Source organism: Pleurodeles waltl, chromosome 4_1, assembly GCF_031143425.1.
Source record: "Pleurodeles waltl isolate 20211129_DDA chromosome 4_1, aPleWal1.hap1.20221129, whole genome shotgun sequence".
Lineage (NCBI taxonomy): Eukaryota > Metazoa > Chordata > Amphibia > Caudata > Salamandridae > Pleurodeles > Pleurodeles waltl.
In genome coordinates, this window is record NC_090442.1 from 139765696 (window position 1) to 139793063 (window position 27368).

The window sequence follows — 27368 nt, forward strand, 5'->3', positions numbered from 1 at the left end:
AATAATAAAAAAGTCTTAATAAAGATAGGAGACAAAGTGTGAATATTAATAGAATATGTATTAGCTAGAAAGGGTTTCCAAATTTGGATGAAAATCCCAACATTATCTTGCAATCTGTAAATCAGCTTTTCATATGATGCCATGTTATACATTTCAATAAGCCATTCGTCATGTGTAGGATGTTGTGGTGTTCTCCAATGTCGTAATATACAAATTTTTGCTACAGTGAGTGCAATAGCAATCAATCGTCTTGTATGGTTTGTTAGATTTGGGAGATCAGTAACATCATGTAATATAACTAATTTTTCTGTTAAAGGAATGGGCACATGTATAGCTCTGTGTATAGAGGAAGTTATAGAAGACCAGTATTCCGTCAAAACTGGACATTGAAATAAAATGTGTAGGATATCACAGTCCTCATGAGGACACCTCCAACATGTAGAATGGTGTAGTAAACCTGCTGCCTTGAGTTTTTGTGGTGACCAGTACCAATTATGAAGAATTTTGAAAAGAGTAAATTTCATTCTTGCCTCTCTGATTCCTTTATCCATGTTCATAACAACATCTGTCCAGTCCTCATTGGAATAGGCTACATTAACTAATCCTTGCCATTTGACGTGGAGTTGTGCTAGTAAAGGTGATGAATGTAGTTTATGCACAATGAGATTATAAAATCCAGAGACCGCTCCTTTCAATTTCCCCCAAGTTTTTAAGTATTGTACGACTGGGGAATCCTCAGGTATCCACGGAAATGGTCCTAGTCTACTAAGTAGAGCTTGTTTCAATTGTAAGTATTTCCCCTTTTGAGAGCTAGGGAGTTGAAATTCTATCTGAAGCATCGTAAAGGTTTTAAGCTTGCCTTCTAAAGTGAATAAATGATCCAGCATTAGAATACCTGCTCTCTCCCATGTATCCCAGGAAATTGTCTGTTTCCCTATTCTAATATCAGCGTTATGCCATATAGGAGCCTTATTATGTAGCCTTGGATTACTCTTAAGGAGTTTGTGGGAGTGTATCCAAATCTTAAGCATAGACTGAATAATAGGGTTAGAACTTTGTAAAGCAGGTGATTTATGAGTATAAAACATTTGCAAACCTGAAGATACCTGTAAAGATTGCTTTTCAATGAGAACCCATAGTGGGGGGTCATCCTGTATTGGCCAAAGATAAACCAATTGAGATAAATGGAGGGCTGTATAGTAATGTTCAATGCATGGTAAACTAAGGCCACCAGATCGCCTGTGAGCAATCAGTTTGGAGATTTTGAGTCTAGGTCTCAGAGATCCCCAAATAAAGGTTTTAATACCTTTGTCAATGTCTCGCAGTATTGATATTTTAACTGTCAAAGGTAACATACCTAAAACATATGTGAAACGAGGCACTATAATCATTTTCACTGCCTGGACTCTAGCACAAAAGGACAGGTTAAGATGGGACCATTTTTCATATTCTGACTTCGTTTTAGCAATGAGTGGATCTAAGTTATCTTGAATCATACTTTCTAAACCAGTGTTGATATAAATACCTAGATACTTCAGGCAGTCCGCTTTCCATTGAAAATTGTAGCCTAAGATAGCTGCTTTTGTTGTACCCCGGGACAATGGGAGAGCTTCACTCTTATTCCAATTGACTTTGTATCCAGAAATGTTTGAGAAGTGAGAAATAGTAGACATGAGTGCCGAGAGTGAAGTAGGTAGATCTGCAAGTGTGAGTAATATGTCATCCGCGTATAGACGTAGTTTTGAGATGCCTGCTGGTGTAGGAATGCCTGCTACTTGTGAACACTGTCTTATTGCTGCAGCCAGTGGTTCAAGTGCAAGAAGAAATAAGAGGGGCGATAAAGGGCAACCCTGGCGGGTACCTCTTTGCACTAAAAAGGTTTTTGAAAGGAAACCCCCACAATTCACTTGTGCAGATGGTGCCTTGTATAACCATTTAACCTTAGAGATAAAATCATCACCTAATCCCAACCTATGCAATGTACGGAACATATAGCTCCATTCAATGCGGTCAAAGGCCTTCTCTGCATCTAAGGATAATGCTACTCTGTCTTCTCCAGCATCCTTGGAAAACCAAAGTATGTGAGCCAAAGTGCGGAGATGGCTACGAGAGTTTCTGCCTGGCATGAATCCAACTTGAGAATTATGTATGAGTTTAGAGATAACTTGTTTGAGTCTTTTGGCAAGAATGGTGGCTAATAGCTTTGAATCTGTATTCAGAAGAGATATTGGACGATAGTTACTGCAGTATAATGGATCTTTCTCAGGTTTGGGAAGGACAGTTATGATAGCTTTATTTGAGAGTGAGGAGAGACTACCAGTTTCCTCTGCTTCTTTATAAACCTCATAAAGGACATCTATTGCTTCTGGTTTTACCCAACGGTAAAATTCCCCAGGGAAACCATCTTCTCCCAGTGCTTTATTGTATGGGAGACTGGAGATTGCTTGCGCAATTTCATCCTTTGTTATTTCGTCAGTCAGTATGAGCCGGTCCTGTTCATTGAGACAGGGGAGTGTTATTTTATCAAAGAACTCCTGTTCTTTGAGGAGGTCATCATCAACTTCTGAACTATATAACTTGGTATAATAATCTGCAAATGTATTAGCTATTGCTTGAGTCTCAGTTATTAGTTTACCCTCAGGGTTATATATAGCTGGAATAGCTGTCATAGCTTCTCGCTGTTTTAATCGTGCCGCTAGTAAACGGCCTGCTTTTTCTCCTTGTTCATAATTGCGAGCCTTAAGTCTATATAGCATATATTCTGCTTTGGAAGTATATAGGGCCTGATTCAGACCCTGGCGGCCGGTGACCGCCAGGGTCACCGGCCACGGGAGCACCGCCGACAGACCGGCGGTGCTCCAAAGGGCATTCTGACCGCGGCGGTTCTGCCGCGGCCAGAAAGGGTAAACCGGCGGTCTCCCGCCGGTTTACCGCTGCCCTTGGAATCCCCCATGGCGGCGCAGCTTGCTGCGCCGCCATGGGGGATTCTGACACCCCCTACCGCCATCCTGTTCCTGGCGGTTCGCCCGCCAGGAACAGGATGGCGGTAGGGGGTGCTGCGGGGCCCCTGGGGGCCCCTGCCGTGCCCATGCGGGGCCCCCGTAAGAGGGCCCCACTGTGTATTTCAGTGTCTGCCTAGCAGACACTGAAATACGCGACGGGTGCAAACTGCACCCGTCGCACATGCCCACTCCGCCGGCTCCATTCGGAGCCGGCTTCCTCGTGGGGAGGGGTTTCCCGCTGGGCTGGCGGGCGGCCTTCTGGCGGTCGCCCGCCAGCCCAGCGGGAAAGCCAGAATGGCCTCCGCGGTCTTTCGACCGCGGAGCGGCCATATGGCGGTTCCCTCCAGGCGGGCGGCGACCGCCGCCCGCCGGGGTCAAAATGACCCCCATAGTGTATTAAGTTCCATCTTAGCTTTTTCCAATCTGCATCTGGAAGCTTCAGTTGGATTACTAAAATGAGTATGTGTCAGTGTTTTGATATCATTTTCCAAAATGGCCTGTTGTTCTATTCTGCGTTTATTTGTTATGGCAGAATCCCTCATAATTTGTCCCCTAATAGTGGCTTTTGCAGCTGCCCATAAGATTTGTGGAGAAGAAACTGATCCTTTGTTATCTTTCATATAAGTAGTCAAATGTGATTGTAATTGTGGCTTTTCTGCCGGTAGTTTGTAGCGCGATATGTTTAATCGCCATGGTTTCCTACAAGGGCGTTTCAGACCCCAATCAAGCTGGGCACTGATAGGAACGTGATCTGACAGTGCAATTTCTAAAATATCACAATCTAGTACTTGTGGTGTAATAGAATGTGAAATAAGGAGGTAATCTATTCTAGAATGGGAATCATGTACTGTTGAGTGATATGTAAACCCCTTATCTGATGGATGTAGTAAACGCCAGATATCGATCAAACCATGATCTTCTCTGATGTCTCCGAGTATGGCTCTATCTCTACCATGAGTTGTGTCCAGGGGACCTGTTCTGTCTAAGATCACATCTGGCGCAAGATTCCAATCGCCTCCCAAAACTATTCTGGAAATTCCCATTTCTGTTAGGATTCTATTTAGATGAAGGAAAAAGGGGGCTTTAGTCCCAACAGGGGCATAAATGGAACCCACTCCTAATATATTGTTACCAGCTTTAAGCTTCGCTAAAACAAATCTACCATCCTCATCTGACCATGACTGAAGTATTTGGCATTGCAGTGTTTTCCGTATTAGAATGGCTACACCACTTTTTCTAGTAGTAGTGTGGGATGTAGCATCTCCTGATATGTGAGAAGGGGATTTGCAGCTGTAAAGAATCTGGCCTACCCAATCTCGTTTAAATTTTTCTGATTCTATATCTGATAGATGAGTCTCCTGAATGAGAGCAATGTCAGTATGTTTGGAGGCTGAATAGGAAATAATTTTCTTCCTTTTAATGTAATTAGTAAAGCCATTGACATTGAGAGAGACAATTTGCATAGGACGTGTCATGATGATGACTAAAAATGTTAGAGTATATTTGTACTGTGTGAAACAGAGTCAAAATGCTAAAAAAGGGAAAAGGAAGTAGATAAATTATATAGTAATGTGATAATGAGAACTTACTGGAGGGGAAAAAAAAAAAACACTATCTGGAGTATTGTAAACCTGAAACCAATATGTGGAACTATAATCATAAAATATTGTTAACACTAAACTCTAAATGGTGTAAGTACACCGTTCTAAATGCTAGAATGTAAAAGAACACTGCAGATCAAATAATATGTATCTTTCGTCGGTGGGTCTAAGCCTCAATTCGAAACCCAGACTCTGGAGGGGAGGAAAGGAAAACCACTCATGGTAAATAAGTTATAAGAAAAACCACTCCATGGAGTTATAAAATCTATCCAAGAAAAAATCTGCAAATACAAACACAGTAGGAAATGTACATGGTTATTGAACAGCAATATATGAGGATAGGAAATAAATCATATCCATCAGAATTAATAACTGTAGTAAAACACTAATAACATTATATTAATACATAGCATGTATAAATATACTCATCTAGCTGGAAGAAGTGATAGTGGAAGGTTGAGCATCAGTTACTTTATTAAAAGACGTGGGTGACTTTAGAGGTGATCTCGATTTGTCTCTGGGATTTTCCTGTGTGAGTGACTTTACGCAGTGGACTGCTTTATCTCTGTCAAACTGTTTCTTAAAGGTACGGACATGTAATCTACCGGTGCAATGGCTTTGTGGATCTTTCTGTAATTGAAGCAGACTATTCATAGATGTTTTGACCAATGGCATTGAGTCCATATGTTGGTCATCCAAACTGTCCAGGAAGCGTACCAGATCCTCAGGCTCTGTGTAATACCTTGAGTTCCCATCCATTGTGATCCACATTGTGGCAGGTTCTAAAAGACCATATTTGATATCCCATTTGCGAAGTCTTGGCCTAAGTTGCAGGAACGCTTTTCGTTTGGCATTGGTTTCAGTGGAGAAGTCTGCAGTAATAAATACTTTATGGCCTTCCAAGTCATACGGACCATGTTTACGAGCAGCTGTTAATATTTGGCGGACCTGTTCATGACGGTCTATGTCTAGATTCAAGAGTTGAAGTTGAAGTTCTTGATCGAATTCTGTGAGCTCTCTGCAACTCAAGGGGATGCTCAAAAGATATGTTCAGTAGCTGCGGTATTAACGTTACTAGCAAGTTCTTCACATCATTATTGACTTCCATTTTTTCTGGAATTCCATAAAAACGAATGTTATTTCTTCGGGCCCTGTCTTCCAAATCTATAACTTTTTGTTTTAGGTGCCAGATATCCGGACCCCAATACTCTGCATTATCTAATTTCTCTTCCAAAAAAGTGGTTCTTTGATCTAAAATTTCCACTTTGGTATGAAAAGAGTTTAGATCCATCCGTATTGTCTTCATTTCTGTTGCGAGATCTGAAATTTTTACATCCCTAGATCCCAATCTTTGTCCCACGGCAGAGATCTCTTTTAAAATAAGGTCCATAGAAGCAATGTCTTGTGGGACAACAGTAGACGTGCCTGGAGGTACAGTGTTCCCTACTATTTGTGTAAACAAAGGCTTTCTATTAGATTTGCCACTGGCCATACTGTTATATTTTAATGTTAGAGAAGACAATAAATAAGTACAGCTTAGTAATCAAATATGATATCTAATTGACTCACAAAGTCGGTAGATATTAACACTGTAAATGGTGACAGACATCTGGGATTTTAAAATTATGGCTATATGTTTTCAAGCGGGTGTCGCTGAGAAACAGTGCCTCAGAAATGTTGTGAAGTTTTCGCCTGCCTACCCAAATTCACTTTACCCCCTCTGCTGATAGGAATTCCGGCATTTATGTAATTTCGTAGTAGAGTCTGAATTGTCAAATTTAGAAAAATATCTCAGAAGTGAACGTTTATATGCTTCTCATACAGCTGCCTTTCGACATCCAAGGAAAGGAATTTCACATATCTCTTCAGAAACTGTCTGTGTTTCCTGATAGAATGACTAATTTTCACAAACTCTCTCAGCTGTAGGAATGGTGTACAACACTCACTTGCCAAACTGTATTTACGCCACACACCTGTAGACAAGAAATTCCTGCGCTTACATAATCACGTAATGGATCCTGAACAGTTAAGTGACAGAAATACCTCAGAGTTGAGAGTAGCGGCTTCACTTACAGCAGCCTTCTGACTTATCTCACCAGCAGCTGGCTGTGTTTCCTGACAGAATTAGTTTTTGCCACAGACTTCTATCATTTTAAAAATAATGACTGAATGCTTTCAGACAGGTGTCCCTGAAAACCAGTGCATCAGAAATAGCTCACATGTTTTGCCTGCCTATCCAAATTCGCTTTACACCCTCTGCTGACAGGAATTCCAGCATTTACTTAATTGCGTAGCAGACTCTAAACTGTCAAATGAAGAGAAATACCTCAGAAGTGAAAGTCCATATGTTTCCCCTACAGCAGTCTTTCAACTTTTAAGAAAGGGAATTCCACTTATCTGTTAAGAAACTGGCTGTATTTCCTGACAGAATGAGTAACTTTCACAGACTCTCTCAGCTGCAGAAATGGTGTACAACACTCACTTTCTGAACTGCATTTGCTCCACACACTTGTCTGACAAGAAAATCCTGTGCTCACACATTCAGGTAATGGAGTCTGAACAGTTAAGCAAAGAGAAAATACCTCAGAGTTGAGACTTGTCAGAGGCTTCCCTGTGCTGTGTGGAGAGTTCAACCAAAGGTCAGCAGTAATTTAATTCCCCTGGAGCAGCCTCCCAGTTTAAACAGGAAGAAAGCCCCTTATCTCGTCAGCAGCTGACTCTGTTTTCTGACAGAAAGTGTTGTTCTTTGCTCAGCTGAGGGGCCCTTTGTAGCCAGGCTTCAGTGAAGAACTCTGTTTTAACTGGCATTTCTTACTTTGAAAATAACTTCAGAGTTATGTCACTGTTATCACATGTATATTTCCTTTCATTCTGACTCCAAGGAGGCTTTTTGACAGCTGTTTGGGAAATCCCTCTCCCCTTGAGCCTCAGAGCTCTACGTTGAGGCGGCCATTTCAGACGGCAGCGCCATATCAACCTTGAATACTCTATACTTTCAGTCTGGCCCCTCTGGTGTTACTGGTTGAATCGTTTGGTTTTAAGTTGGTGTCCTCTGCCGATGACATCCAGCTACTCCTCTCTTTTCAGAGGGAGGCAGAAATTGTGTGCATACCTTTTTAAGGCTTGTCTACAGGCAGTCTTTGAATGGCTCAGTGCTAGTCAATTTATGTGTAACATGGATTAGACTGAGATCATATTGTTTGGTCCTTTCCAAGTTGATTGGGGATTGAGTAGAGCTTCAATGATGAGTTCAGAATCTTCTTTCAGAAACAAACCTTAAAACTTGGCTATTTGTTTCGGCTTAAGTGGTACTTGTTCGTACTGGTAATCTGCAGTGCCGGGACACTCCTTGGGGTATCTGTGCGCTTTACAAACCTATTCATTCATTAATTGTGCTGACATGTCCTCAATTGTGTTAATTGGGACAGTACATATTTTCCCTGTCAAATATACTTGTATTATGATTACGATTTGCACTGTCACTGTTTTATTAACTCACCCATTCGCCATGGTTGGATGGTATTGCTGTTTATATACATGCATAACTGCAAAATTATAAAATGTTTGACTGTTCTGTACTTTCATTTTTCATAGTCACTCTCAACGCACTAATCCGTCTGATGTTCTGTCGATTGTCCTGTGATTTGTCCCGTGATTCTATATCAGAACCGAAGGCTCAGATTATGCTTCTCTTTCTTTACTGACATAGACAGCAGGCAGTAAGAAATTAAACAAAGGACTACAACTCAGATGAACATCAATAACAAAACATCCCTTTTCTACCAGTCAACTGTCCTTACAAGTCCTCAAAACTGGGAGTCACCAACTTGTTGCCTCTTTCTTTGCTGCTCAGCAGGCAAGATAAGTGCTTCCCAGTTTTAATGACATTGATGTTGTTTATTAGTCGACTTTTAGTGCACGCCTTCTGTAATTTTACTGTATTGTTTTGTGCAGCTAAATTTTGACATCACTGGCTAGATATAGGGTGTATTTCCCATTGTTGCTGTTGTGAACACATATTTCCTCAGGCCAGACGGGCTTCTGCCCACTAAACACCATTGCTAATAAGGCCTCAAGGCAAAAATGTGCCTTCCCTTATTCCTTTATCTTTCCTTTGGAATTGTTTGCAGAGGGACACCAATCTGGTAGCAGAGTCAGCTGCCTTGACAACTGCTGGGCACCTTCATGGCTACAGTGCGGGACCCGACATCTGAAGGGTGCAAGGACTGGACTCATTGACTAATTGGACGTCACAAATGCAGTTCTCTTTTTAGATCCATGCCGCCAGTGCTCAATGGTGATGTAATTCAAACGCACAGGAGGCTGGTGTCCACGCTAAGCTGTAATAATGGGAGTTGCCATAAAGAGAGATTTGTGGAAGTGGTTGGACAGAGTAAGCGCTTATATATTCAACTGTACAGAAATTCTCCCTCTTGCAGAGGCGGCTGGGGCTCCGATCATTCCAGTACAGACTTGACCTGGAGAGCGTTGGCCCAAACAGGGTGCAAAGTAATTTTCGAGGTAGATTAGCATATTTTTTGGGCAGCTCCTCTCTTACTCCCCTTGGGGGTGCCTTGGCAATCCTTTTGCATATTGAAGGTCTGTATGGCTGACTGGGTGTCTTTTGACTTGGCAGAGTATAAGCCCTGCCTTCCAGATGAAGTGCAGGATTATTACCAGGAGGATAACCCAGGTGGAGCTTTGGACCACTCAGTCCAGCAGTCGGTCAATAAAGCATTAGATGCTGTGGTCACGCCCATCATAAAACGGATGCAGCAATATGCAAAACACCAAGGGTGTACCCAGACTTCTTCCTCTAACTCTGGAGCAACACAATCAAACAAGCCCCAGAAGGCCAAAGCCAAAATTAACTACTGGCCTCTTTAGGAGGTGCTGGACCAAATTGTCCCAAGATTACCTGGGTGACCATGGGTGATGTGCAGGAACTGATATCCCCAAAAAAGAAGCTGATCTGCCTAATCGGGTCAAAGACATGGATACGGATATGCATCTATCCAGTAATTCCATCAAAGGCCACAACCGCAAGGGATCAGCAGAATAAACTCACACTTCTGACTGTGGCCCACTTTCGTCAAACCCGTTATCCTTTGATCTGAAAAGACATCATACATCCAAGATCATCAGATTGGGTCCCAGCCCCAGCTGTGACTTAATATTTTAAGTCCCTGTTGAGAAAGAACTTCGATAAGGATGTGTGAAATAGACTGCGGGCAGAATGACCCAGGCCAGATTTTCCATGCAAAGAGGACAATACTCCAGATTTAGGCCCTATCATGCTTACTTTTCTAAAATAAAAGTATGCAAAGGACCCCAAGAAGGGTATAGACCGGGTGTGGCATGCATGCCAAGACAGGTTGCTGGATATTACGGGGCCCTTATTAAACATCGGAAATGGCCTTAAGGCCACAGAGACAGGAGTGACGATTGATTCAGAGAAGCTGGCAGGGTGGTCCCAGCCCGCTGTGCCTCTCTTAGGAAATGCCAATTGTGCTATTTCACTGGACAGACTGAAAATTGATCCCAAGCTTGTGGAGCTCGCCTCAGCTGAGCTTGGGCTGTTCATTGAGGGCCTGGTGTTCAGCGACAAGCTAGTCAAGGGCACTGGGAAATTTCCCACAACCTTTGCAGCACTAGATTAAGCTCAGACATCTCTCAAGAATGTTTTTCAGCTCAACCTTTTTTTAAGGGCCCGCTGAAGATGGGGCATTTGCCAGGCTGTCAGGACTATAAGGGCTACCAAACAGGATATACCTTTTTCAAGTGAAGGTGGCTGCCAAGAGGGATTCCGAGGCAGAGCTTTCTTCTCTACATCTCTAAGGGAGTTCAACTGTTGGCTTGTTTACAGACACTTCAAGATGGAGGGCATCCAACTTTTGAGGGATCTCCTGCAGTAAGGGAAATTAATGTCCTCAAAGATGCCTACCTAATGATTCCCGTATTTGACCCCCACAGGCGTTTTTTACCATTCTGGTGGGGAGTCCAATGATACTAATTCTTGCTGTTACTTTTCATTCTCTCCTCAGTCCCTTGAGGTTTCACCAAGATAATGAAACTAGTGGTAAAAAGTCTGAGAGAAAAGGTTGTTCAGCTGATCATTTGCCTAGACAATGTGATCATTAATCATTATGGGGCAAATTCAGGATCCTCTGACTCAACATTTAACATGGGGAATACAACTCATGCAGGATCTGGACTTCACAATAAATGAGAAAAAAACTGTCCTAATCTCAACCCAATCACTAGAATTCTTGGGTTCCTAAATCAATTCAGTGAAGGCACAATTACAGTTGTCCAAACATAAGATAAAGGACATTAAAAAAAGAATTGAAGTCAGCATTAGGTAAGCAGATGGTTTCTTTGAGGTTAATTCCAAAGATAGTAGGACTCCAGACCTTCTCAACTGGAGCACTGTTTCTGGGCCCTCTGCATTACAGAGCCATGCAACATCTCAAGATTCAACACCTAAAGAAAGTGCTGACTTATACAGATCAGATTCTGATATTGAATGAGGCCAAGGCTGAGCTCAATTGTTGTATGAGCCATAAGGAAGCCTGGAATGGCAGGGCCATTTTCAGTTCAATCCGGAAATAGAGATAGAGTCTGATGCCAGCAGATGGAATTGGGCTGCAACGATGCAGTATCTCCAAAGGCGGCATGTGGCCTCAAGTGAAGTTGGAACTCTACATACTTGCGGGGTCATTTGCCATAAAGAAGAAAAACAACTTTTGTATTCTGCTCAAGCTGGACACTATTTCAGCTGTCAGATACATAAGCAAATTAGGCGGGACCAGATCTAGGATGTTGCCAAAGACTTTTGGCACGTTTGCCTGGAGGACAAGATCATGGTGATTGCGGAATACATCCCAGGGCAGACCAGTGTGATAGTGGATTGGGATTCCAGGTTTCTGTTCACAAGTAAGTGGCAACTACATCTGCAGCTGTTCTAGCTATCCAGAACACTCTGGGCCCTTGCAAGATGGATCTCTTTGCAACCAGGCTGAAGAGGCAACTGGAAGATTTCTTGAGCTGGAGATCGGACCCTCTTGCGAAAGTGACAGATGCTGGTCTTCAGGTTTGGTCCACAGACTTGAATTATGTGTTTCCACTATTTGCAATAATTTTGCGAGTGACTGTTCAAACGGATCTAGTGGTAATCACTCCAATTTAAAAGCAGAGCCGTGGTTACCAGTCCTCTTGGAAATGGCACAGGATTGTACAATAGCATTAGCAATGTTCCTAGAGATTTTGAAGGGTCCCTTGGAGGATTTGCACCTAATAGTCAATTGAGTCTATTGGCTTGGAAAATTTCAGGCAACGATCACAAGTGCAAGGGATATTGGGAGAAGCTGCAAGTTACATTGAATAGGCATGGCGTCTTTCATTCACAAACCATATACTTCAGTATGGAAGCCATTATCAATTTGTTATCTCAGAAGGGAGGAAAAAGACTATCTTACAGAATGGCATCTGCAATTTCTGTAAGGCATGTGCTGATAAACAGTAGTCTGGTTAAAACGCATTGTCTTATTTGTAAGTTACTTAAAGGAATCAGAATGTCTAATCAACCTAAACCAAAATATGGTAATTTATGGAATGTGAATGTGGTGCTGAGATTGTTTGAGCTTCGGCCAGATAACTCTCAGTTATCGCCGAAACAGTTGATGGTCAAGTTGGCTATGTCACTCTGTTAAGTAGCCTGCAAGACAGTATCAGATGTTAAAGCTCTGGACCTGGCAGGAAGAGTATACTCCCCAGAACAGGTGTCATTTTCTATTTCCAGATGAAGTATAGAATACTCTGCATTGCCACATAATGATAAATTATGTGTTATTAAATGTCTGAAGGTATATGAAGAATGTACTAAATATCTGCATTCTGATCCCAAAGGCCAAATATGGATTGCATTGCTCAACCCTTATAAACCAGTTTAATCTGCAACCCTGTCTAGGTGGGTCGAATGGGTCATTGCAGGGGCTGCAATTGATGTTCAGGTCTTTGGAGCACATTCTGCTAGCAGAGCCATGGCTTTGAAGGCTCACTCCCTGAGTTCCAGGTTAGAAGGTATATTAAAGACAGCTGACCAATTTTCAGATTCAACGTTTAAGCATTTTTATTAAAAACATATTGTAAATGTGGCATCAATGGTGGTGGATCAGTTCTGAACAAACATAATCTGAGCTTCGAGTCCTGACATAGAATGAAAAGTTTGCTAGTTATTGCAACAAGAATTTTCGATTCTATTAAGGACACAGGCAAGAATTATGCAACCCGGTTATTATAATACGTTAATACAGTATGTTAAAAGAATACATTGGGTTGTGTTTACATGACTGTGTTTGTTTTAATTGTCCAAGGTTTATCCTTCTAATGATGACTGGGTATCATTAGAATATAGAGACATGTTATTGGAGTTTAAGGATTGCAGATAGTACCATTTCTGTATTTTGTGTTGCAGGTTCTGATCAGAAGCAAGAGTAGTCTCCAGAACGCAGTCGGAAATTTCTGTAGGCAGTGTCATGAGCGTCCTTCGGCCAAGCAAGACTGGCTTAGGCTCGATGGATGTTGGACCAAACATTGTGGACTTCTGATAAAGGTTATTGTTATATAGCAAAGAAAGAGGCAGCAAGTTGATATCTCCCAGTTTTGAGGACCGCAAGGACGGTGGAAAATGGATGTTGTGTTATTGATGTTAATGGGAGTTGTACTTCTTAGTTTAATTTCTTATTGGCTGCTGTTTACGTCAGCACAGAAAGAGCATATATTGGTCACCACTGTGTCCTTAATAGAATTGATTTTTTTGTACATAATAGCTACCAGATTTTGCACTTTTTTCCTCAGTGTATGCTCTTCGAGTGGTTCAGTAGATTTATTCTACTAAAGAATACATAATTACTGGGTTTCCCCATGGAACAATGATGTTCCTCACACACTGGGGGTGGGCCATTACAGGCCCCCTACACCCCACCAGTTTTGCCCAGAAGCTGGGAGGTTGCACTGTCATCCCTATAAGATTCATTCTCTCCAGAGTAAATCTAAAAATTACAAGCAAGTCCACAGTTCCCTCGTACTCTAATACAGAAGTGTTTATTTCAACCAAGTCCTGATAACCATTATTACTTTCATTTAGGCCCACTCCCAGCCTATACTGTGTAAGTTTGTTTACATCACACATAGAGCACCTGCAATTGCAGCCAAGCACATATATTCGTAAAGTGTTCTTTTGCTCTCACTATAGCTCCACCATATTTTCCGGCTATATGATTATTCCATTGCTGGGGTAAGTACAAGAAAGTGCATGGCTTAATATCCCTACCAAACACTTGTTTCCCAGCATAATTAATGCGTTTGCCCTCTTGCAGTTTCCATTTGGTAATGGTTATTCCAAGTAATTCTTCAACTGGACCCCTCAGACTACTGTAAGTTCCCATCCTATGTGTATTCCTAATTGCTGATTGGCCACACCCTAGTCATGACTTACTCAAATACTGTCCCCTCTGAATTGCAGGTTGAGTGTTCCTCTGAATTATTCACTGTCCTGATGATGACCTCAGGACTTGCTTCACAGGTCGAAACTCTGTTGACAGTAATATATTTAAACTCACATGACCCTACTTGTCCTGAAATTGTCCTGAGTCTAGTCTTTTGTTTCCATTTGAATGCACAGTTCTCACCGTAGCACGTTTGTTGCACTTTGTGATCACTACTTTTTGAGCAATTCACAATCATTATCAAATGAATACATAACGTCTACAATTATAATCGATTACATTTATTGATTAAAATCCTATGGCCATGCTCATGTATGTTTTTAGATGTTGTGGATGACTCTCCACATCCACCAACATCGGTCATTATTTATTTTTTTAAATGAGTCAACTATAGACCTTGGTCTTTATATCTCAGTTGATTGCTCATGGCCCTGTACTGGCAAGCTGAGTATCTCTTGTTATTTATTAACACTGTTCTAAGTCTAACACAGATTTTGACAACTGGAAGACATCATCAGATTCTTGTAAAAAAGACTAGCTGACAAGACACATACATGTTTCCAGTTAAGATAATGGTGAATGATGTACTTACCTTTCCAGTGTAGAATATCTCCTGTCTCTTCACCGTGCCATCTGCAATTTTCTCCCGAATTGCTTCACCAACTTCTACTTCATTTTTGTACATAAAGGCTGCATCAATGTGGCGGTAGCCAACCTCTATAGCCACCTTTACACCCTCCTTGGCTTGACTTTTAGGGACCTACAACATCAATCAACAAAGGTGGAACAAGTGAGAATGCAATGTTGTATGTAGTACAACCAAAGTACAAGATGTGGAGCAGTGAGTGTGCTTTCTGGCAGGGCCGGCTTTAGCGTTATTGTTCCCCCTAAATGATCTCTACAGATTCCCTCACTATCACCTGCCAACACTGCCCCTTATCCCTCCATAGCCCCTCCCTCACATTTAATATCTTTATAGTACTACTCATGTACGGTGTCAGAGCGCTTTACATCATACACATATTATACAGAGACAATGAATCATACAATTATGTAAATCAATTAACAGGAGTCACATGTCAGGATTCAGGATTTAAAATGTAATGCAATGGTTGGGTTCGTCTGCAATAATAAGAAAGTTTTACAATCCAAAGGAACCGCGTTTTTTTTAGCAAACTTAGGGCTTCATTTACAAGGCCCTAGCAGCACACTACGCCATCGGAGCGTCATTCTTTTTAATGCTCCACTACCGCAGTGTGCGGGCCCATTTTTACAAGCCCACACAAAGCCCTTTTCATGGCCTTGTAAATATTGACCCCTTTCACGCATAACACTGCGTGAAAGGGGCGTTCCATGGGTGTTGCTGTGGGTGTTCCCACACAACACCCATGGAACTCCAGAGTAATCTGACGCATTCCCAGATTTACAAGTCTGGGAATGCATCAGATTCCTACGCCACCTCAGGGGTGGCATTAAAGTGGCGCAACAGGGAAACATACAATTATTTCTCAGCATGAAGGTGCCCCTTCCTGCACATAAACAATCATCACTGCAAAGCAGGCGCCCTTGCACCATGGCGCAATGGTGCCTGCGTTGGGGCTAGTCAGCAATTTATGCGCCAGCGCAGAGGACAAGGACAGGAATGCGCAATATTTTATAGATACAGCACATACCTGCCCTTTTGTTTTGACGCAGTGTGGCTCAGCAAAAATACTTATGGCACTGCCCTGTGCCAAAACTTAGTAAATGAGGCCCTTAGAATAATGATTGGTAAAAACAGTACAGTTCTAAACCTATGTTTTCAGTTTGCAGCTTTTGGAAGCTTGTTCATAACTCATTATGCTATATTAAGATTGTAACTTGTGAACTGCAATCAGTGAGCAGTAACCAGTGAGCCATCTACTTAAAATACAAATCTGAGATTTGCATCTTACAGATTGTGCTTTTCAGCAAGCACATTAATCCTCTCTGCTACCGTATGATGAGTCAAACCTGTGACTAGAGAAACACAGATCTCTCCAGCAAGAACATTAACCACCAGAGTCATCTTGACATTATTATTATCCTCTGAAAGTTTCTGGGCACACAAGGATCTCTGCAGCAACTGCATTTGATTCCATAAGATACTTTAAAATGCATCCCCGCCCCAACCCCAAGCTTGGTGACTGCGGTGATAGCACCGGTCACACAGCCCTGAAGGTGGCACTGTTTTTTAGTGTGTTTGTTGTAGCCCCTGTTTCTCAAGACCCTTACATATAGTGTGACTATCACTGAAACCACATCATCAAGGAATTACCTAGCAATTAAATACATCTTTAAAAACACCTTTGCTCTTATATTCACACTATGTCATGATCCAATTTACCCATTCTATTGTTAGAACCATTATTGGAGGTGTGGGTTACTTTCCTTAGTTAGTTCTTGTCTCTGTCCCACTCGAGTCCATATATTTTTTTTTCAGGGAAACCTGTCTTTAGTGGTTTTGTTCCCTTGCTCACTGTGTCATACGATCCAAGCTATTACTCATTGATGAGGTTAGGCCAAAACCAGTCTGGGGCTGCTGGTGCTCCACTCTGGAGGGCCCACATCTGGCATCTTGGGATGGACTGCTCCAGTGAGAGTCATCATCATCATCATCAAAAATACTTTATTCGATTGAGTACAACAATCATAAAAGTAGATAATTCATATTAAAGACATCACTCAATATTTAAAATAATATGAGAACACAAGCAAGTCAGACCATACCTAAAAGGACCGTGTAGCGAGATTACGTTGCAAGGAATTAAATAACTTCTCAAAAAAACAACAGTTCAAAAACATGACAGATAAAATCAGTATAAGAGTATGTTTTAAAACAAAAGCTATTATCATTAATAAAGTACGTTTAAAATGTATACAAATAAGAAAACCCTATCTAAGTTGGCTGATAATGTGGTCTAGCCTTCACTGCACATAAAAACAAAGCTATTCCATTGCAAATCATAATTGATGGTAGGGACAGTAGGTAATTGAAGGCAGGGCGACATTGCTTAAAATGCATTGATTTTAAAAATGGGATCACAAACGCTTTCCTTAAGTCTGCATAGAATTTACAGAAAAAGAGAATGTGTATTGTACTTTGATCAGACACTAAGGGGGTCATTCTGACCCCCGCCGGCGGCGGAAGCCGCCCGCCTGGCGGGAACCACCAGAAGACCGTACCGCGGTCAAAAGACCGCGGCGGTCAAAAGACCGCGGCGGTCATTCAGACTTTCCCGCTGGGCTGGCGGGCGACCGCCAAAAGGCCGCCCGCCCAGCGGGAAAGCACCAGCAACGAGGAAGCCGGCTCCGAATGGAGCCGGCGGAGTTGCTGGTGTGCGACGGGTGCAGTTACACCCGTCGCGATTTTCAGTGTCTGCTAGGCAGACACTGACAATCAATGTGGGGCCCTGTTAGGGGGCCCCTGCAGTGCCCATGCCTTTGGCATGGGCACTGCAGGGGCCCCCAGGGGCCCCACGACACCCGTTCCCGCCAGCCTGGTTCTGGCGGTGAAAACCGCCAGAACCAGGCTGGCGGGAAGGGGGTCAGAATCCCCATGGCGGCGCTGCTTGCAGCGCCGCCGTGGAGATTTCACAGGGGCAGGGGAAAACCGGCGGGAAACCGCCGTTTTCCCTTTTCTGACCGCGGCTTTACCGCCGCGGTGAGAATTGCCCTTGATGCACCGCCAGCCTGTTGGCGGTGCATCCTCCAACCCCGGCCCTGGCGGTCCATGACCGCCAGGGTCGGAATGACCCCCTAAGTCACAAGGACATTTTACCAAGACAGGGGTCCAATCATTAGTACACGGGAAGCTAACAAGATGATGGAAAATCTCTAATCTTAGGCACGTACGGACGAACCGATGCCTTGGATTCAGTACATTACTCAAATATGGTTCCATGCCATCTGTTTGTTGCAACATGAAATTCCTCATTACGCTGGGTTTCTTTGCCTCAGTGGCCCATCTTAAATCGGCCAGGTGAGTAAGACAGATATTTTCAATTCCTTCCTGGAAATTGTTTCCAATTTTGCGGGGGTGGAATATAAGTCAGGATAGCCCAGCTCTATAGAAAAAATCTTTATATAATTTAGCCATGGAATTTTCAGTGGATAAGATAATGCCAATGCATCTTCTATGATGGCCCTGTTCAGCCTAGCGGAATCAGAAGTCCATACTTTATGCCATAATAGGATTGGTTGGATACGAATTAAATCTATAAGGCATGATACCCCCAATTCCATATGGCATGTCAGTGTAGGGGTAGATTTTGGAGCGCTTAAAATAAACTTTAAAAAATCGTTTTCAACTAGCTGTAGGATGTTGCAGTTCCTATATCCCCAGAGTCCTGCCCCGTACAGTGCAACAGAAACACATTTTGCATTGTACAATATCATCATATCCTTGGGGGTCGCTCTACCAACCTTTTTTGAAAAGTTTTTTACAGCCATGATAGTTTTAGTGAATGACAGCTTCCTCGATTTTATGGCTTGTGACCATGTCCCTTCATTATCAAATGTAATGCCTAAGTATGAGAAGGTTCCTGTATCATCTAGTTTCGTACCTTTTAGCATGATCTGAGGTTTCTTTATAGAATTTCTGCCACATGTCATCGAGAAGGTTTTAGAATGGTTAATTCTGAGACCTAATGCTTCCATATACTTATCAAAGGTTGTAAGTAGCCTCTGCAATGCTACTGGGATGCGGGCCATCAAAACGGCATCATCCGCGTACAGGAGTGCTGGGATATTTCGAGAACCAACTTGTGGGAGGTCACTGCAAACATCGGATAGTACCCCCTCTAATTTATTAATATATCAAGCAAACAGTAGTGGCGCTAGTACACAGCCTTGCCGTACCCCCCGTTCAATGGGAAAGGCTGAGCTGCATTCACCCTGAAGCCCATAACGCACCTTGGCTTTAGCTCCGGCGTATAGTTCCCTAATAAAGTGAACAATAGTTAATTCTACCCCATGTCCAATAAGATAGGCCATAATTTACTATGGACCACGCAGTCAAATGCTGAAGTCAGGTCGACAAACACTAGGTATAAGGCTCCGGTCTTGGCCCTCATATATTTACAGAGTATAATATCTAAGTTCAGGGCCTGCTGCGTAGTCCCTATCCCAGCTCTAAAGCCATATTGCAAGTCCGAAAGGATATTCTTTTCTTCCGTCCAATCTCGTAGCCTGTTTAAAACAATTCGTCCAGCAATCTTTGCAAGAGTATCAAGCAGAGAGATTGGGTGGTAGCATGCAGGATTTTGACGATCTCCCTTTTTGAAGATAGGAACAATGATGGACTCGGCCCAGGTCGGTATAAAGACTGTGGCACAGCAGGCACGTAAAACGTGAGTTAATAGTGGGCCCCAAAGTGGAACGTTCGACTTATAGATATCAATTGGGACTCCATCTGGGCCTGGCGCTTTCCCACTTTTACTAGCGTTAATTGCATCTGTAACCTCTTTTAGGCTAAATGGTGGGAAAATAGATTGGGAAACTGGTCTCAGAGGGTTTGGTTCCAAGTCCAAGGTGATCATTACAACCTCGGCGGTCTTTTTACAAGACCGCCGAGGGACCGCCGTGCGGAAGACCGCCAGTAGTGGCGGTTTGCCGCTCAGCGTATTATGACTGTTGGCTGCTCTCCATCCTTTTTCCGACGGAGAGCCGCCAACAGCCATACTGGCGGGCGGCGGGGAAGTGGAGGGTGCTCCACCTTCACCGCCACGCCAACAGAACACCGCCCACCGAATCACGTCCTGTGATTCGGCGTGGCGGTGTTCTGTTGGCGGTGTGGTGTCGGCAGAGCAGCCCCCATGGCTCCCATCCCCTCCCAGAGGATCGACCGAACAGGTAAGTCGATTGTCCGTTAGGGGAGGGGGGTGGAGGGGTGTTGTGTGTTGTGTGGGTGCATGGGGGTGTGCGTCTGTGTATGTAGAGGGGCTGTGTGAGTGCGTGTATGCTTGCGGGGGTGTTGCATGTTTTGGGAATTAGTGCGTGTATGTCTGTGGGTATGTCTGTATGGATGTGTGCGTGTATGTATGAATGTGGGTGTGCGTGTCTGACTGTGTGTGTGGATGTAGGCATGTATGTCGGTGGGTGTGCGTGTGTGTGTCGGTGGTGCCTGCGTGCGTGTCTTGTGTGTGTGAGTTCTGTGATGTTGGGGGTCGGGTGGGGAGGGGGTCCCTGCCACCTTTGGGGGGTGGCAGGGGTGGTGGGGGGTGTAGGGGAGGGAGTTGGGGTGGGGGTGGGGGAGACCCCTATCAGTGCCAGGGAAGGAATTCCCTGGCACTGATAGTACTTACCGCCATGGATTTCATGGCGGTTCCAACCGCAGGAAATCCACGGCGGTAAGCCGGGTCAAAATACCGCCGGCGGTATAGTGACGGCCGCCGGGCTGGAGACCCAGGTCTCCAGCCCGGCGGGCGGAACGGAGAACCGGCAGATGACCATGGCTGTAACCGCCATGGTCATAATACAAGAAAAAAGACCGCCAGCCTGTTGGCGGTCTTACCGCCGCTTCTCCGCCTTCTGCCAGGGTCATATTGACCCCCCAAATCTTTAGCGGAATATATACTAGAGAAAAAAGAAACCCAATCCTCTTCAGTAATGGCTATTTCGATTGATGGTAACGTTCCATCACACAGAAGAGGAGAGTTTACAATTTTCCAAAATTTAACGTTGTCATTCTGAAGGCTTGCTTCATGAAGAGACTGCCAAGCCTCGTTTTTTAGGTTCTGTTTTCTTGTTTTTATAGCCTTTTTATACTCTTCCTCCTAAGGCTGATGCCATGTTTGTCAGGATTTTGTTTATGTAAGCACTGTTTAAAATTTTTATAGGCTTGAGTACATTCATTCTCAAACCATCTTTTGCCTACATAAGGTCACGATTTACCATAGCTAACTGTGAGGGAGTCTTTAATTCCGTTAGTAATTGCAGTGAATGCATTAATGCAAGCCTGCGGGCAAATATTGTCTGAAAGACAAATTTCAAACTCTTTAGAGAGTTTGCTCATTAATTGTTTCATGAACTGCGTAGGCTCAAGCTGTGACCAGCGGATAGTGTAACCATTTCTTGTTCCCAATTCTATATTCTCTACCTTCTCCGTTGGTTCCTTATGTTTGGTGATGGCTTGAGAGAGTGCAATACTTAAGCTTTGAGGGTAGTGGTCACTGAACAAAGCATCTTGAATTTTATATTCAGACACATAAGAAGTAAAGTTATTAGATAATAGTATAAAATCAATTATTGTGTTGGCATGTCTGCCATTGAATGTGGGTTTTAACTGTGGTTTACAGTGATTTAATCTATTGCACAAAAGGAGATCAAATTTAAACAACGTTTAATTCGACAAATTACCATAATGATTATGTATAAAATGGTATGAGTCATCATCTCCACCCGTGCCAAAAAAACAAAATTTTTCCAAGAATTGAGGACACAAATGTGTATTAAAGTCCCCCCCCACACAATGAAAGTCTCATTTTGCGCTGAGTTACATGCTCGGTCCAGATCTTCCTCTAACAACTTGAGAACAGAAAAAAAACTTTGTTGAGGAACATTATTATAAAAGTTAATGATCACCATTTTCAGCGATGATTTTTAGTTCACATGTGATCAGTTGATAAAATGAATTAGAAATTAATCTAACATCCTTGATTAAATTGAACTTGTTAGAGATGAAAGTACACAACCCACCTTTTACCCTGCCTCGTGAGCAAGGGACGGCGGGGTATGAAATGTCCTAAAACCATTTATGTGGATAGGGTCCACGGACCAAAGGCCTGATTACAACTTTGGAGGAAGGTGTTAATCCATCCCAAATGTGACGGATATACCACCAGCCGTATTACAATTCCATTATATCCTATGGAACTTGTAATACGGCTGGTGGTATATACGTCACATTTGGGACGGATTAACACCTCCTCCAAAGTTGTAATCAGTCCCCAAGTCTCTTGTAAACTCACCCAGGAAAAGGATTGAATATACTCTAACCAGTCTTCATTCTTAATTTTCGAGCGCAGGCCCGCCACATTCCAAAATAAAAATGAGAAGTCCTCTCCCCAAGTTTTAGTACCTTGCCCCGCGGAAGACTGTTTAGTTACTATGGGCCTGATTACAACTTTGGAGGAGGTGTTAATCCATCCCAAATGTGACGGATTTACCACCAGCCGTATTACGAGTTCCATAGGATATAATGGACTCGTAATACGGCTGGTGGTATATCCGTCACATTTGGGACGGATTAACACCTGCCTCCAAAGTTGTAATCAGGCCCTATGTCTTTTAATTGGATGGAAAATCCACTTATTGGCGCTTCGTTACTGACAAGTTGACTCAGTTCAACTTTCATCTCCGTCTGTTCATCTCCATTACTATCCATCAAACCATGCCCACCCTTTAGTGGATCAGAAACTGGGATTAGCGTAATAGTCATAGGCCCACCCACTTCCTGATCAAATGATAGTCAATCGACGCCTTCCAAAGAAAGAGCATGAAATCTATTTTTGGTTGGGATCGAGTAATCTCTCTCCAACCTAGTTGTTTATTTCTCAGAATTAGGACCAGGATAGTCCTGGTCGATGTTGTGTGTATAGAAGAAGCAGAGTCAGTATTAATTTGCAAAAAGGGGGTCTCTCTCTACAGTGGCACGGTGGGTGAAAAGCAATGGGCAGGAGGGCTAGCCAGAGCGATTGCCAGAGGTAGTGGTTTAGACTATTTGAAAGCATTCCTCCAAACACCTTTTGTATGTTTGATGGGCAGAAAAAATGCTACTTAACTTGAGTTGCTATACCATCGTACCAGCCCGGTAAACATGTATCAATGAAAGCTGGAAAATCTGTCCAAGAAGACTTCATATTATAAGGAATTAAAAACCACTGGCACAGGAAAACATCCTAAAAACTAACTAATTGTGAGATTCAACAATGAAGCAGGGAATTACCAGGCATAACAGGATACTCTCCAATAACAAGACATGAAACATGAACCAGCAGCACAACACCTAAGCAAGAAAAAAAGGGGAAAAAGTCAAAGGGACAAAAAGTTCCAAGTAAAGGAGAGATGATCCTGCTGGCAAAAAGACAGTAGAAGGGTTATGATGCACCAGTGGGTGGTTACAATATACCAGTTACTAAAAGAATAAAGAAACTAAAAGGAACAACAAAGAGAAATGAAAAGATAGTCATAATACTTTGGCCTAATGAAACCAAATGGATTAGAGGCAAAGCTGCTTATAGACAGTAAATAAATAAAGAATCCCAGCCCCCAATATAGCGCCAGGTTACAGTTGTCTACTTCGCCTCCCCAAGTGTTTCCTCGTGTCTCCCCTCTACTGATCTAGAAACCATGTAAAGAATCCCAGCACAATAGTCCCATGGTCCTGCACCACAATAGGTCCCAGTGGAGCTGTCATTGCTCCATAACAGATGTAACAAAGTAGGTGCCACCCAGAGCGGTCAGCAGATGCCAGCTGCTGGAAATGACCATCTTTAATGTGGTGTTCTGCCTTGACCTTTTTGCTGGCTGTAGAAGTCTGTGCACTTTATTCCCTGCTAACCATAGGTATGGTGCCTCTGCTCTCCCTTTCAACATGATGAAATTGGCATAGCCCTAATTGACACATTTAACTTACCTGTAAGTCCCTAATACATAGTACTCAAAGTGTACCTGATGTCAGTAAGTTAAAGGTTACGAGTGGACTACATCACTCATTGTGCCATCCACTTTATTAGAAAGGTAAACATGACTGCAGGCATGCCACCTGTAGCCTGGCCATGTAGGTTTAATCTAGAAATCCAACCTGCCAAAATAAACTTGTTGACAGGTCTAAATCCTCCTTTTGCAAAATAGCTCACCTGTAGTTAGACATCACTGCTTATTAAGGAAGGGTGCAAGGTATGTAAGAGGAGGATTTGTAAAGGTTTAATGTTAAACATGTTGTTACAGTAAAAAGGCCCCAAAGGCTATTTTCACTATGGCAGGGTTAGCTGTGCTGTAGGAAAGCACTGGGACACAATATTACATTTTATCTGACCATCTCTGCTTAGGAACCAGCTATAGAATTAATTCTTGGATTTTTTTAAATACTTATTATAAACCCAATGCATTGGTAAAGTCAGATTTGTAATAAATATTTTAGAATAGATACTTTTGAAAGGTTCCTTTTATCTGCCAAAAGTCTCCAGAAGCCCATTTACAACAGCTAATGACTGCCACCTCGAAGCTGAATAATCCCCTTGATGAGGTGTGAATTTGCACCCAGAGCTGAAACAAAGGCCTTGGGTGTGGGAGGTGTTATGTTTCTCTGGCATGCTGAACTGTGCCCAGGTACTGAATTAATTTCAAAGGGGCCTACCCTGTCACAGGCAGATGTAGCTAACACCTGAGCCTGTTTCCTTCCTTTGCACCCCCTGTCAATCAGACACCAGGCCCAGTGGGAGAGGAGCTGCCCCGAACCAGTTTTGAGTGGCCACAGATAAAAGGTTGCTCATTTCAATGGCCTCGCCTTTAGGGCGGGCACAGGAGCACTGCACACGGTTAAAAAGGTTCTGCCATATTGGTTTTGGTAGTGGGTAAGGTCACCATGGGATCTCTTACCCTACTGGTGGCTTTCCTTATCCACAGGCCCACTGGACGTAAATGTGGTATCCACAGTACCCTCCTCAGAACATGTTCTGGACCTGTCGAAGAAAAGAAGAGGACTGGACCTGCTGTCTGTAAGCTGAAAAGAGCCAAGAAGATCTACTATGCTCTCCCTTTTGTACCAAGAACAAATAAGTGGGTTGCAAGGGTTAAAATGCTTACCTTGTGTTTGGGCTATAGGGATACAGCAAGCTTCAAAAGGCCTTTTCCTGCATTTCCAGCTGACCAGTTCCAACTTGACTTGCCCTGGACCCTGCTGTTGGCTTTTGCTAGAGTAAGCCATGACCCCCAATTGCTGAACCTATGTACCTGAACCTGTGGCTGGTGTCAAAAAGCATTCCTCTCAACAAATCATGGGACTTAGAAACATATTTCTAACTTTTTGCTCTGGGAACAGGTAGGAGACTGGGGCCAAGCCAATCTGGCGAAGGTGCGCTGCCAATGGACCAAAGATTCAAGTTGTTTTCTGCTACATTCTACTCTGCAACAGCAAACCCAATCCAGTGGGACCTCGTGGAAAAGCTATCCAGCCTCGTTGAGCCCTCTTCGAATACATCCTGCACCTTTTCCCCTTTTGGAAGAATCTGAGCTCCAAAAAGGTAACTAAGGGCCTGATTTAGAGTTTAGTATACGGTTTACTCAGTCACAAACGTGACTGATATCCTGTCCATCGTATTACAATTTCCATAGGCTATAAGGCAATCGTAATACAGTTGACGGGATATCCGTCACATTTGTGACAAAGTAACCCCATCCACCAAACTTTAAATCAGGACCTAAGTTAGAAAGTAGAAATCAAAGGAAGAAAGTGTTAAAAGTGTCCGGCTGGCGAGGGACCTTTTCTAGGCGTGAAATTTGAATTTCTCCCGCTTGGAGCTTCCCTGACGAAAGTAAATGGGTTTAGCAGCTACACGATAATACGGAACCCTCTTCAAACAGAGCCTGCTGTCTTTCCCCACTGAGGATTTTTGGCTTTCATTTTCGAGACTAAGGGGCATATTTATACTCCGTTTGCGCCGGAATTGCGTCGTTTTTTTTGACGCAATTTCGACGCAAAACTAACTCCATATTTATACTTTGGCGTTAGACGCGTCTAGCGCCAAAGTCCATGGAGTTAGCGTCATTTTTTAGCGTGGACACCTACTTTGCGTTAATTATATGCAAGGTAGGCGTTCCCATCTAAAAAATCGACTCCGAGGCATGTGCGTCGGATTTATACTCCCGGGCAAAAATCACGCCCGGGAGTGGGCGGGTCAAAAAAAATGACGTACGGCCGCTTTTGCGCCGTTTTGTAGCGCCTGCAAAAGGCAGGCGTTAAGGGACCTGTGGGCTCTGAAGGAGCCCAGAGGTGCCCTCCCATGCCCCCAGGGACACCCCCTGTCACCCTTGGCCACCCCAGGAGGACACCCAAGGCTGGAGGGACCCATCCCAGGGACATTAAGGTAAGTTCAGTTAAGTGTTTTTTTTTATTTTTTATTGTGGCATAGGGGGGCCTGATTTGTGCCCCCCTACATGCCACTATGCCCAATGACCATGCCCAGGGGACAGAAGTCCCCTGGGCATGGCCATTGGGCAAGGGGGCATGACTCCTGTCTTTGCTAAGACAGGAGTCATTTCTATGGGGGTTGGGAGTGAAAAAAAAATGGCGCAAATCGGGTTGAGGCGAAAAAATTGCCTCAACCTGACTTGCCCCATTTCTTCACGCCCAAGCTCCATTTTCCCCTACGCCGGCGCTGCCTGGTGTACGTCGTTTTTTTTAACGCACACCAGACGGCGCCAGCGGCTAACGCCGGCTAACGTCATTCAATAAATACGGTGCCCGCATGGCGCTTCAGAATGGCGTTAGCCGGCGCTAATTTTTTTGACACAAAACTGCGTTAGCGCAGTTTTGCGTCACAAAGTATAAATATGGGCCTAAGAGCCTCAATACGAGGCTAGCGGGCATGGCGTTGGCCTTCCAGCCCCGTGGAGAGAAGACTGCGCAGAGCTGGCAGTCTCACCCCCCGGGCAGATTGCAGGGTTTCCACTGGGCTGTCCGGTGGAAACCTCTGATTGCAGAGGTTTCCACCGGACAACCCAGTGTAAACCGTGCAACGGCATTGGCCTTGGCTCCTCATGGAACTGAGGCCGATGTTGTTGTACAGAGGGTGCCCCAAGCACCCTCAGAATGCGCACTGTCTGCCATAGCAGAAAGTGCACATTACGAGGGTGCTGTGCAGGGGGGGACCCTGCACTCCCCAAGACATGACCATGGGCAATGCAGGGATCCCCCTGTGGCCCCCTGCACTGTATTTCCGTCAACCTTTTCATGGCGGGGTCCCCGCCGTGAAAAGGCTGGCGGAAACCGGGCTTGTGATCAGCGTGGCAGCGCTGAACTCAACACCGCTGTGGCTGACCATGACTCTGACCACCGTCAGCCTGTCTAGAACCATGTTTCTGGGAGGAACGGTGGTCCTCTGGCAGTCCAACCAGCAAAGGACCGTCAATATCGTCATTAGGCCCTAAGTCCAAAGGCAAACCTTCTGACTGTGTCGAACCTGGTTACTGTATCTGCACTGCACTGTGGTCACATTTATTTGCACCTTTGTAAA

At 43.7% G+C, this 27368-nt stretch overlaps 1 protein-coding gene across 1 annotated transcript in view; it reads right to left on the reverse strand.

Moving 5' to 3' along the window:
• LOC138287474 (estradiol 17 beta-dehydrogenase 5-like) overlaps positions 1-27368 on the reverse strand; it is a 222345-nt gene that overhangs the window by 179717 nt on the left and 15260 nt on the right. Inside the window, exon 2 of the mRNA XM_069227915.1 lies at positions 14705-14872. Within this exon, the coding sequence (XP_069084016.1) occupies positions 14705-14872 (168 nt within the window). The remainder of the gene's footprint in view (positions 1-14704; positions 14873-27368) is intronic.